The following is an 11969-nucleotide window of genomic DNA, read 5'->3' on the forward strand; positions in this document are numbered from 1 at the left end:
CCCCAGAGCTCAGCACTTGGGGCCACTTCTGTTTAATATCTTTATCAATGGTCTGGATGAGGGGATTGAATGGACCCTCAGAAATGTTGCAGAGGACACCAAGTCTAGGACGGGACTCGATATGGATGGGAGTGCTGATCTTCTTGAGGGTAGGAAGGCTCTATAGAGGTATCAAAACAGGCTGGGTCAATGGGCCAAGGTCACTGTATGAAGTTCAACAAGGCTCAGTGCTGGGTCCTGCACTGGGATCCCAACAACCCTACGCAACACTACAGGCTCAGGGAAGAGTGTCTGGAAAGCTGCCCAGCAGAAAAGGACCTGGGGGTGTTGGTCGACAGCTGGCTGAGTATGAGCCAGCAGTGTGCCCGGGTGGCCAAGAAGGCCAAGGGTGTCCTGGCTTGTATCAGAGATAGCGTGGCCAGCAGCACTAGGGGAGTGATCATCCCCCTGTACTCAGCACTGGTGAGGCTGCACCTCGAATACTGTGTTCAGTTTTGGGACCTACAGGAAAGACATTGAGGTCCTGGAGCGTGTCCAAAGAAGGGCAACGAAGCTGGTGAAGGGCCTAGAGCACATCTTATGAGGAGTGGCTGTTGTTCAGCCTGGAGGAAAGGAGGCTGAGGGGAGACCTTATCTCTCTCTACAACTGCTTGAAAGGAGGTGGGTGTCAGTCCCTTCTCCCAAATAAGTGATAAGACAAGAGGAAATGGCCTCAAGTTGTGTCAGGGGAGGTTTAGATTGGCTATTAGGAAAAGTTTCTTTGCCAAAAGGCTTGTCAAGCATTGGAACAGACTCTCCAGGGAAGTGCTTGAGTCACCATCCCTGGAGGTGTTTTAAAGACGTGTAGATGTGGCACTTAGGGACATGATTTAGTGGTGGACTTGGCAGTGTTATGTTTATCATTTAGGTATTTTCCAACCTAAATGATTCTATGCTTCTATGATCATTTGCATTTTTTCTTCTACCAGTTTAGTCCTATTGCCACGAGTAGCAACAGGGAGATGTTTCAAAGGATAATAGATAAAATTTGCTTATGTTATAAATTCATCCTGGAATCTATTCTGTGTTGAGAAATCTGTCACCAGAACAGCTGAAGAAATGCAGAAGCATTTTATAAATTTGATGGAAAACAGAGAAAAACATTGAAAAAAGTTTGCAGATGTCCCTCTCCCCCTTTCTCCAGAGTTGCCAGGTGTGAATTCACAGGTTATTCCTATACAGTAAATCAAACAGTGCCAAGGAGTTGCAGTTCCTGACCCAGGGATAAATGGTTCCTGGCATGGCAGTGACCAGGTCAGCAAGAAAAGTCTCAAACCCTTCCTGCACTGGCGTTGGCCAGGGAGGGGCTGTCCCCAGTAGGTAATCTGGATCCAGCCACCTTGTTTTGGAGGAAGACAGTTGAATGGTATGGACACAAACTATTCTGGACATGGGCCACCACTCAGCTTCAGCAACGGAGAAGCAAATTCACTGAAGCAGATGCATCCATTGTGAAACTGTTTCTGTGGATTTGAGAGCAAAACTGCGTAGTCTGCATGCACCGTGGCTATGCTATCACCATCAGTCTTACTCTGTTATTAATGGATAGACACAATAGACAGTGATGCTTTCAGTTATTTTTTTATTGAACAATAATAATCATATACTTTTTAAAACCAACCAGCTTATTAGATTTACATTCAAGAACTCATAATGTCATTTATGACACTGTTGCAAACTAATAATAATGTATGCAAATATTTACTGCATTCTTTAAATAATTCTCTCCAGTCTGCTGAAGGACTGTGAGTTTGATCCTGCTCTCACTGAAATCAAGAAAAGATTACTTTTGATATTAGTAGATGAGAATGAATATGCTTGCTTATAAATAGCCCAAGATAATATTGCTCCCTCTCAGACCTAAACATTCAATACATGTTAACATGTGGTATATGCTAGTTTGAGATATATGTTTATGTGCCTCCGATTAACGTGGCAAGAGAGCCTGCACTGCCATGCTGACATTTGGATGTCTGCTGCTGTCATCATCCTCTTGTTCCAGAGCAGCACAATTCAGTGCTGCTTTCCCAGGCAAAAACAGCTTACTTCCACTGAGATTGGCTTTGGGTCAGGATTTGGACTCTTTAAAGCCTTTGGAGTTTCTGTTCTTCATAATTTTAAAAGTATGTTTTCAGATCCTGCACCAAACTTTGGCTGTGGTACTCTGTGCTCCTTCTTTCACTGAAGTCACTGTCAAAGCTGACATTGATTTCAAAGGAAATACTCAATTCAAACCAAATTTCCAATGAGAGTGCTCTGCGTTACGAGACAGTTCCTAAACTCATGCAATCCAGGTTCACTCTAACATAGCTACATCAGTTTCCATTATCTGAGGATCTGGTTGTTTCCAGACATGTTAGCAAACCCATAGCAGTGTGGATTTTTATGCTACAGATACATCATCCAGTCTGAACTGAATGAGGGACTGCCAGTTCCTACAACACTCTAACGCATATGTTATTCTCCTGGCTGAAATGGGACCGCTTGCTCATGCAAGTAAGAAAGGAAGGACTGGGTACCAAAGCACTGTAGGCTGTGTCTGAGCTACCACTCACCGAGGGTCCAAGTCTTCCCTACACTGGATTAGATGAACACCCTGTGAGTGGCAGCTGGGCTGCAGCCAGTGATGAAAATGGAAACTACAAAGGTCCATTTTCTGGCCTCTGGCGCTGACTTGCTCTTCCACAAGAAAAGCAGACTTTGCCTTAGTGACACTAGTAGCAGCTTTATAGAAGCAGGTATATTTAAATAATACTAACCAGCTTCTTTCATTTCAGGTCCCCCTCTGCAAATCTGTATCATTTACCACGCTGCTGTTTCTCTGTACAGAATTTAACTTTAGAAATCCACCTTAATACAGTATACGCCTGCAGTGTCTTGGCTACATTACTCACAAGGTATAAACTGGAATGCTGCATGTTTTCTCACTTATGAAAGGTGTCATTATCTCCAAGGAATTGTCACCAAACTTCCAAAAACCAGAAAATGACTAATGACTAACATTGGTTTATTTAATGCACACTGTTGTGCTCCTACATTATCATTATTATTATTGTGATTCAGGGGTGTTGTTTTCTATCCTGGGATTTGCTGATGTGCATTTCTTTCACATTGGCTCCACACCAATAGTTTCACTCACCCAAAATGTCCACTGAATTCAGAGAGAGCTTTCCCAGCCTCCAGCTGCAAAAGTCAGCCTCTGGCATTATTTAAATGAGAAGGGTTGAATCATGTTGGTTTTTTAATATTACTATACATTCAGGAATCCACAATACATTTCTCTGTTCAAATATTTATCAAAACAAATATCAAAAATCATATACACTGTACAGTCTATTTTTAAGTAAACATTTTTCTCATGAAAAACAGAATCACAATCGGCCTTCAGAGGTTACATTTTCATATGCTATAGATCTACTTTGTTCTGAAAGTGTGTTGTTGCATATTCAATAATCTGTGAGAAATGCATTCACTTGAAAGTCTTATGAGTGCAAGTAAATATCAGCGAGGATTTAGCCATTTCATTACCGGAGAGTGAATAGCTTTCTCCTTAACGAACTCCTCTTTTACAGAATTGCCATCCCCTGATGCCATGTCATTCTCTGGAAATATAGAAAAATAAAGGTGGGTTTCATCAAAATGAGAGAACTAAAATATTGTGCTGCAGCAACGTCTCTGGTTTGAGGAACACTTTAGAAAAACCTTAGCTGACAAATCTTTCAGGAATCTCCCTGAATTCCTCCAATAATTTAGTTACAAAATTCCTGCCAAATTATGGCATAAGACAGATGTGTTTTCTAATAGTTTAAGCACAAGACCAGTGATATGAGTTCAGTTGCCAGCTCTCACTATAACACTCCAGTGTGACATGGGACCAAGCAGCATGTACTCAATAGCTACAGCAGTAAATTAAACATGCCTGGAGCTATTCCCTGACTGATGCCAGCTGGCATGGAATAGCCTGCTGCATGCCACTAAACTCTCTTACTCTCTGTGCTTGGTTTGAGTTGTGGGGTTTTTGGTAGCAGCTACAGCAGTGGCCCCTGTGAGAAGTTTCTCAGAGCTCCCCCTGGCTCTAAGTTGGACCCACCTCTGACCAAGGTCGAACATATTAGCCACAGTGGCTGCACCTCTGTGATAATGAATTTAAGAAGCAGAACCTGGGAGGGGCTTAGGACTTGGGTGGAGGAGTTGAGAGGAGGACACCTTTGTGAACACCCATGTCAGTGGAAGGAAGGAGGAGGAAGGGGTGGAGGTGCATCAGAGCGGATATCCCTGTGTCCCATGGTGTGACAGCAGGGTCTCCCTCCCTGCCACCCATAGACGTCTGTGGTGGAGCAGAGGCCAACCTGAAGTCTGTGGAGGAGCTCATCTGGGACAGGTGTCTGTGCTTAAAGAAAGCCAGGACTGTGAGGGGAGAAGTGGCCCGTGCTGTTGTGGTTTGGCACTGGGAAGGCTGCGACACGTGGCCTGTGCCACACCAGAGTAGCTGGGAATGGCTGCCTCCCGTGGGGAGCGCTCACGCTGGAGAAGGTTCATGGAGGAGTGTCTGCAGGGAGAGGGGAGCCCCGTGGAGCAGGGGAGGAACATGCAGCATTCACCTCATCTCTGAAGAAGGAAGTAGAGGCGAGCTGACTGTAATCTCTGTGCTGCTGGGGAGAAGGTAGAGAGATGGGGAGCAGAGCTGAGCCTGGGAAGAAGGGAGGGGCAAGGGGAGGTGTTTTTGGAGGTGGTGGCGCTTCTCACTGTCCCACCTGGTCTATTAAGTGTTGTCTTTGTTAGTGTTTGAATTAAAGTGATGATGTTTTTTTTTCTTCCCCTAATGAATCTGTCTTTTAACCATGACTGTATTGGGTGAGCCATCCTGCCCTGTCCTTATCTCAATTCCAGAGCCTTTTACTTTATTTTCTCCTTCCCATTCCTGAGGGAGAAGGGATGAGTGAACAGCTGTGTGGTGCTCAGTTGCACTCTGGGGTCCAACCATGACACTATCCAAAAAGAGGTAGAAGCTATTCTGTTTGTCTACTGGAAATGTTCCCTGGCTGACCCTGATTCCTGAGCTGAGGTTGGTAGGCATGTTTAACTAGGCTGGAACAAAGCATGCCGGCCACTGCCTTATTGTTTGACCATGAAGGTGGTCAAATTGCAATACACAGGAACACACTCTGGCACCATTAAATTTACCAGGGTATATGTAACCATAATGTCTTTGTAAAATATACAGGCCAGACAATCACCTTTGTAAAATACAGAAACATTCACAACTGTTTTAATTCACTGAGAATCTGTCTTAGATGCTATAGTTGCCTCTGAAGACAACCATTACATGAAACCCCGTGTGACCATCCCATGCAGTACCACCCACAGTGTCCCTGGTCTACTTATAGTGACGGACGTCTAAGGACAGAAATCAGTGTGAAACCTTTGCACTGGTGAAAAATCCATTTGTTTCTATGGGGTCATATCTCATCCTGACTGGGATCAAACAAGCTGCTAAACATTGAGGCAGCAGAAGAGCAAGGGAGGGAAAGGAAAGGGGAGGAGGAACTGGTGAAACAGGCTATCTGGGAAGATTTGGAATATAGGCTAGACATGGAAAAAAAGCAAGACTGGAATATTTTTTCATGTTATTTCAGCACCCTTAGTAATAAACAAAACCTGGAAAAGCAAAAGAGGGTAATCATGTAAAAAAAGTACAAAAGGATCAGGACAGATTGCAAACCGCTCTTTTTCAAGATCATCTTAAATGTGGTATGAGCATAAACTGAAGAAGTTTGCTTCTGTCTAACTTTCTCTAAACAGAGAGTGGGTGAAAGAGAAATCGTGTTTTAAGGCAGCAACCTCTAGATAGCTTAATGGACAGGAGAAAAAACAAAATAAGACACACAAACTGCAGTTGGAAGAGAAACAAAATTCAAGGACTTTTGGATTAAATCCTAGAAAAGCTCCCAGTAGGTCTAGGATTACATCACAGATATTTATTTAAAATCTTTACAACCATATTGATTTTGATTAGTGTTTAAATTTAGTGTAAACTGTTCAGTCAAATATACCTCTGTATCATCAGGTGGAGAATAAAAGGGGAACAAATTTTAATCTCATCTTTAAAAACTTCAGTGATCTCTCCTTCCTACCTCAAAAACACTCCAGTTACTCACACGCCTTTTTTTAAAATTCTGTAAAGATCTATTCCAGGCTTCAGACATAATTTTAAAGACAATAATTTATTCCAGAGATACTGTGATAAATTGCTACAATAAAATATTTCATAAAAGTTCACTGACATTTGAAAATGCATAAAGCTCTGTCTTCATGGGGAAAAAAACGTTATTCTTACCATGTATCAGCTAACAGTAGTAAATGCAACCTAGTGAAATCTTATTCTGCACAAAGCAGCTACATGCATCACATCTGAACTGACTACTGCCAGTTCTAGCATAGCTTCTCATTGCACAGGTGACATTGTACTGCTAGCACTTGCAAGAGTTATGAAGTATTTCACCCATGTTAAGATTTCAAAATGTTTATACCATGTGTCACAACTCACTAAATTTCTTGCTTTATGCTAGGGGAGCTGCCAATAAGAAAATAAATGTACCTTGTGTTGTTAGCTGTTTGCAAAGCTCCACCAAAGAACACATCACTCACACACAGCATACACAGTGTGGTAGTAGATCACGTACAAGGCAATTTCTGCTACAATCAACTGCCCCACTAAGTCTTACCTGTGTGTGAAACTATTTTTCGTCGATTTGGAGTCTTTGAAGCTGACAGTTGAAAAAATGGGAACTTCAAACACTTCCCAGTTACTCTGTCACAGATTCCAGAGGGACAGTTGCAGATTTTCCTGCATTCCATTCCATAGGTACCGTAGGGACACTCTGAAAAAAAGTAATATAGCAAAGCAGTCCTCAGTGATCCAACTCAGCTGGCAGCTCTCTTAATAGCTGGTCTGCCTATAATCTTAAAAGTGGAAAATGTCTGAGTGGAGCTCAGCTAAACCTTAACTACAGGATTTCAGCATGCCAACTGCTTGTTACAAGTATTTTCCAGTGTTAACAAACCTTGACACACGTTATAGACATAATTTCCTTTACTATAACTTAATTACAATGTGCTTTCTGTAATCCTTCTCTGAAACACTTGTAGCATTATAATGCAAATTAAAGGCAATATGACTATGTGAGTACTTAGAGAGGATGTAGTTGAAGGATTAGTATTGAATTTAGACAAGAAGAAGACTTCAGAAAGTTCCTGAATTCACTGTTTGGGCATGACAGTATCTGTCTTGGATGGCAGTCATGATTTAGAGCTGCAATCTATTGCTGGTGTTGGGCTGCTTGTGGCCGGAGAGTGGCAGCTGCCGCCCCGACCCTGAGGAGCTATCCAGCAAATGCACCCTGCCCTGGAGACGCTCCCGGCTCCTGGGGAAGAGCCATCCCCTACGCAACAACTTCTCAGACAGCAGAGCTCTGCCTTCCCATGGCAGACAGCAAAGAGCTCACCTACATCTCCAGCCTAAAGGGTGCGTATGCTCTAAAGGGATCACTGGCACTAAGGCGGCTGCCTGGTTATAGTGTTTCTCATCACATACTGCCACAATTCAAATCCTCCATCCCTGAGCAAGCTTGTAGAGGAGCACCAAAGGGCATCTGTCAGGATAGAACTAAACGTTCTTTTGAAAAAAATTAAGCCAGGTTCAGAGGATTTGCCCCATCCCATAGCTGACTTTTATCACATGCTGGATCACATAACTTCTCAGAGGGTTTAGACCTGGAGTCACAGCCCTTGTCTCCCTCTGCCTCGCTGTTGAACAGGGTACCTTCCCAGGACCATAGCTGAAGAGATGGAGACAAGGAAAATCCAGCTCCAACATCGCCTTTCCAAACCCCCCAAACAACAGATGATCCCGAGAAAAATTTGGGATGTCCCAGGAGAAAGGTGTTCATGCTCAAGCTGTTCTTGCCAGCCCAGGGTGCATAGTCACCTTAAATAGCAAGTCCTGGGGAGTTTACAATTCAACTCCTAAGGGCAAATGAATTGCAATTCAGGGCTGGACAAAGGATCCATCCAGCCCAGGCTCCCACAGAACACTGAAGAAAAAAAATGACTACGGTAAGCACAAATGATACCTTCTCCCTCATATTCCCCCCCCCATTTTCAGTGCTGGGACCTCCTGAACCAGACACAGTTTCTGTGCATATAACATCCCACAACAGGGTTATCCTTCTCAGTTTCTCCAGTCTCCTCTTGAGTCAATGCAAATATTTTGTTTCACCATATGGACCAGGCTGTCTGAAAATCAGACTAATTTCCCAAAATGAAATCAACATTTCACAATTCTCTGCATGTCTAGTGGGTACACTTTTATAAATAAATAGCACTGAAAAATCAGCTTATTCCCTGATGGGGACTGCACAGTGAATTGCCCCAGGGACCTCACTGAGCTTCACCACATTCCCCTTCCCAAGCAAGGACAGCTTTTGATCTGCTGTTTGTCCGCATAAAACAAAAACTAAATCCTGCCAAAGCAAAACAATTTTTCTGTGCACAGTCCTCCCTGAGACACAATCTGAGAGCACACACCACATGAAACATCAACCCGCCTGCTGCAGGTGCTCAGCCATTCAGCCCAGACAGGTTGGATACAAAGCTGTCCACTGCAGCCTGGAAACAAGTTTGAGCCCAAAGCACTTGGGTCCATGTAGAATAATCCTGGCATTGATGCTGCTCTTCAGATTTGATGAAACTGAGATCTGAGTCAATTTTACTATTAGAAGGTTTTGTTCAGTGAGAGCCTGCTCCTAAATTAATTGCAAATCGCTCCCAGTGATCTAAGTGAAGCAAGAGCAGGTTCTTTACTGAGACAGTTATACCTCAGGTTTAGAGGGTATTTATTAATAGAAGTGCAGAGCACCATATGTCTTTGTCTGTTTTGGACAGTAATGACATTGCTATTGATAATAATATGATACACTCTTATAATACTAAAAGTACTCCAAAAATTGCTCTGAGACATATACTGTCCATGTTTTATCCATTTTAGAAATAAGAAATTGAAGAACAGAGAGTTCATTTTTCCACAACTTCAAAGTAAATCAGTTGCAGGCAACCAGAGAAAATTTAGCTGTTTTGATTCTGTGAATTATTACAAACATGGAAGTTACTAAAATGAGCGAGTGATCTGGTATCATAGCTATAAATGGAAATATAAAATAACAGTGCTTGGCCCCATACTTTTCCTGATAAAATTCACATACATACAGAGACAGATTGTACTATCTCAGAGCTGAGATGAAAAAAGAATAAGAATTAGAAATTACATCTATAATATTTACTGTAAATAAATAAATGGGGAATATAAGCCTTAGATATAAATTTACAACTCTAAGCCAAGATATGTCTTTATTGAAATTAGAGTTTTCCTACTGACTGACTGAGAGAAAAAAAGAAAAAAAACACTTTACATTTTCTACAGAGCCTCCAAGATTCAGCTACAGGGATTCAGATCTCATGTCCCTCAATGCTTCTTTTTTCCCATTTGAAATATGCTATTGCAAAGAAATTCCTATGAGGACAATGAAAAGTATAAAATCATTCAAAAGAACTGTTAAAAGAATTATAAGTGGTATCTTGCACTGCAGTAATTTTTAATAAACTTAAGATCAGTCAACAATCTCAGTAAAATACTTTTCAAGAGGGTGCATCAAAGATACAATATTTATGTGTAAATTCTTTAGAATTTAGTCTTTAGAAATAAAAGTAGTATTCTGGGTTTCATCCTCAAACATGCATATGAATTTGGTTTTAAATGCCAGCGTAAATAAGTGTGTGCTGTATGTGAGTCAGCCTGAATGATTTTTGCAGCAGCTGGTCCTAAGTCATTACTTTAACTGAGGCTATTAATACTCCTGATATTTAACTGTCAAGACATCTCCACTTTTAAGGAAGTTATTCCAAGGCATATCTGTATCTACTTACTGAAGTGGTACATGAACACAGGACAACTCACTGAATTCAAGTTTTGTGAAGCCTTTTTAAAAAAATATTTCTTTTAAAAACTTTAATCCTATTTCTTATTAATTTAATACCTTCTCTCCTTTTAAAGATTCTCCTTCTTGCATGGAGTGAGGATAGCTCTTAAATTAAAAATGCCATTATAGTCTATGACTAAAGAAATCAGCATGCAGCATACCTGGAATAAACTGAGAGCAATGACTGGCTGCACATCTCACAGTTAGCTCCTGTTCTGTTATTCCCGTCTTTCAGGCAGGAGGGTTTCTGCCTCCCCTGATCACATCCCTAGGGTAGCTGAGCACCTCAAAGGCAGGACTGAGTTAAACATAATGTCCCCAGGTGCTCAGGCAGTGCTGTTGCCTCCATCTCCCAGACCCCAGAGAGAGCATCTCGTCCCTGGGCAGGCAGCTGGAATTGCCTGAGGGAACCTCAACCCAGAGGGAGTGTGGCAGGAGCAGGGACCTGGTGACAAGGTTGGACTTGCAGGATTAAAGTCTGCAATTTATAGAAAGCCACCCAACAAATCAGTGGAAGGATCAGAACTAGAGCCTGGGTCTCCCAAGTCCCAATCAAAAATCTCATGTCTGAGCACACCCCATCTGTATTTCCTCACACATGTCCGCAAGTCTAAACAATATTCTCACATTAATAACCCTGTCCTTTTAGCAACAACAGGTATTTTTCACTTTCTTCTTGGCTAAGGGCTGATCTGGAAAAACCCCATTTTAGAACTTTCAAGCAGGAGGCAAACTCTATATGTAAGTTGCTGTCAAATTGCCACAGTGGGTGCATGCAGAGTGAATACTATTACCTTTGCAGATACCAAATTCATCACCAAAGTCATCCTCCTCAGTGTAAAATTGGCACTTCAGCCCAGGACCACATTTGACACCATCCATACCCGAGACCGTTCGATAGCAAGTCTCCCCCAGAGCAGCTGCACACACTCTGCAACAGCCACAGTCATCCAGCACCGTTCGTTTACAGCGCAAGGTACTTTTGCATGCGTTACTGTCACAGGGCTCGGGACAATCTACTGCGTATTTCGCACTCCAAGCAGTTCCAGCGTGCACGGGCATCAGGAGGAGTGTGAGAAACAGGAAGCCCTTCATGTCTTGCAGGGGTAAATGCTCCGTCCCAAAGAGCAGGTTTTAATGCTCAGCCTGCTGGTGCCTTGTGCTGAGGGAAGCAGCGGTACAGAATCCAAAGTGGTAGCTGCACACATCAGCCTACAAGTTTATGAGCTTTATACAGTGTGTTGCCCACATGCTGCACCGTCGTCAGCTTCCTCAATCCGGCAGTGCTGCTTCTGCCAGCCTCCCTTGTTTCAGTTTATGAAATCCAGGATGAAGGTTGGATTAGCACTCTGCTGCCATCCAGGAATTGAAAAGCCTGAGCTGATGTAATCTGTTATGTTTAGCTGGTTGTTTTGCATGAGGACTGAAAACTCTCTCACATCCGTTTCAAATGCTCAAGGACGTTTGCCAAAAGAGAAAAAAAAAAAAAAAAAAAAAAGCCACACACAACACCAAAAAGAAAGAAAAAAATCCAACCCTGAGTAGGTTGCATACCTTCCTGCAAGACAGGGATCACTCTGACACTGGGCATACTGCTGACAGGACAGCTCTGCCTCTCTAACACAGCTCATGCAGCCAGAAGAAAATCATGCTGAATCACCTCACTGCTGAAAGAATAGTCTTTAAAAGACTAAATCTCTTCCATCCCCTTCAAGGGGACATGGACGGTTACTTTAAGGAACAAAGTGAGATCATGCCATTTAACAGCTGATCTCACATGTTTCAGTAGTGTTTTTCCTGCCTGCATCAAAATGGTACTTTCTAATCAGTATTTAGGTGGAGATAAATTAAACTTTTCACTCAAATATTACTGCTATAACTAAAACCAGGTCAGAC

At 42.5% G+C, this 11969-nt stretch overlaps 1 protein-coding gene across 1 annotated transcript; it reads right to left on the reverse strand.

Annotated features, from left to right (window-relative positions):
- Positions 1-1651: 1651 nt before the first annotated feature.
- Positions 1652-11422, reverse strand: ESM1 (endothelial cell specific molecule 1). The gene is made up of 3 exons (XM_033009023.1): positions 10868-11422; positions 6765-6920; positions 1652-3641 (listed from the first exon to the last, which is right to left on the reverse strand). Exons 1-3 carry the CDS (start codon positions 11166-11168, stop codon positions 3541-3543), a joined length of 558 nt encoding a protein of 185 aa, XP_032864914.1. The 5' UTR covers positions 11169-11422; the 3' UTR covers positions 1652-3540.
- Between the last annotated feature and the right edge of the window lie 547 nt (positions 11423-11969).

The sequence above is a fragment of the Tyto alba genome, unplaced genomic scaffold (genome assembly GCF_018691265.1).
Source record: "Tyto alba isolate M040663 unplaced genomic scaffold, T.alba_DEE_v4.0 Super-Scaffold_42, whole genome shotgun sequence".
Classification (NCBI taxonomy): domain Eukaryota; kingdom Metazoa; phylum Chordata; class Aves; order Strigiformes; family Tytonidae; genus Tyto; species Tyto alba.

Excerpts from the sequence above, each read along its gene's own strand:
- ESM1 (XM_033009023.1), bottom strand. The coding sequence starts at position 11,168 with ATGAAGGGCTTCCTGTTTCTCACACTCCTCCTGATGCCCGTGCACGCT. Across the intron at positions 6,921-10,867 it reads TGAATTTGGTATCTGCAAAG|AGTGTCCCTACGGTACCTAT; the intron begins GTAATAGTATTC and ends ACTTTTTTTCAG. Across the intron at positions 3,642-6,764 it reads AAAAATAGTTTCACACACAG|AGAATGACATGGCATCAGGG; the intron begins GTAAGACTTAGT and ends CTATATTTCCAG.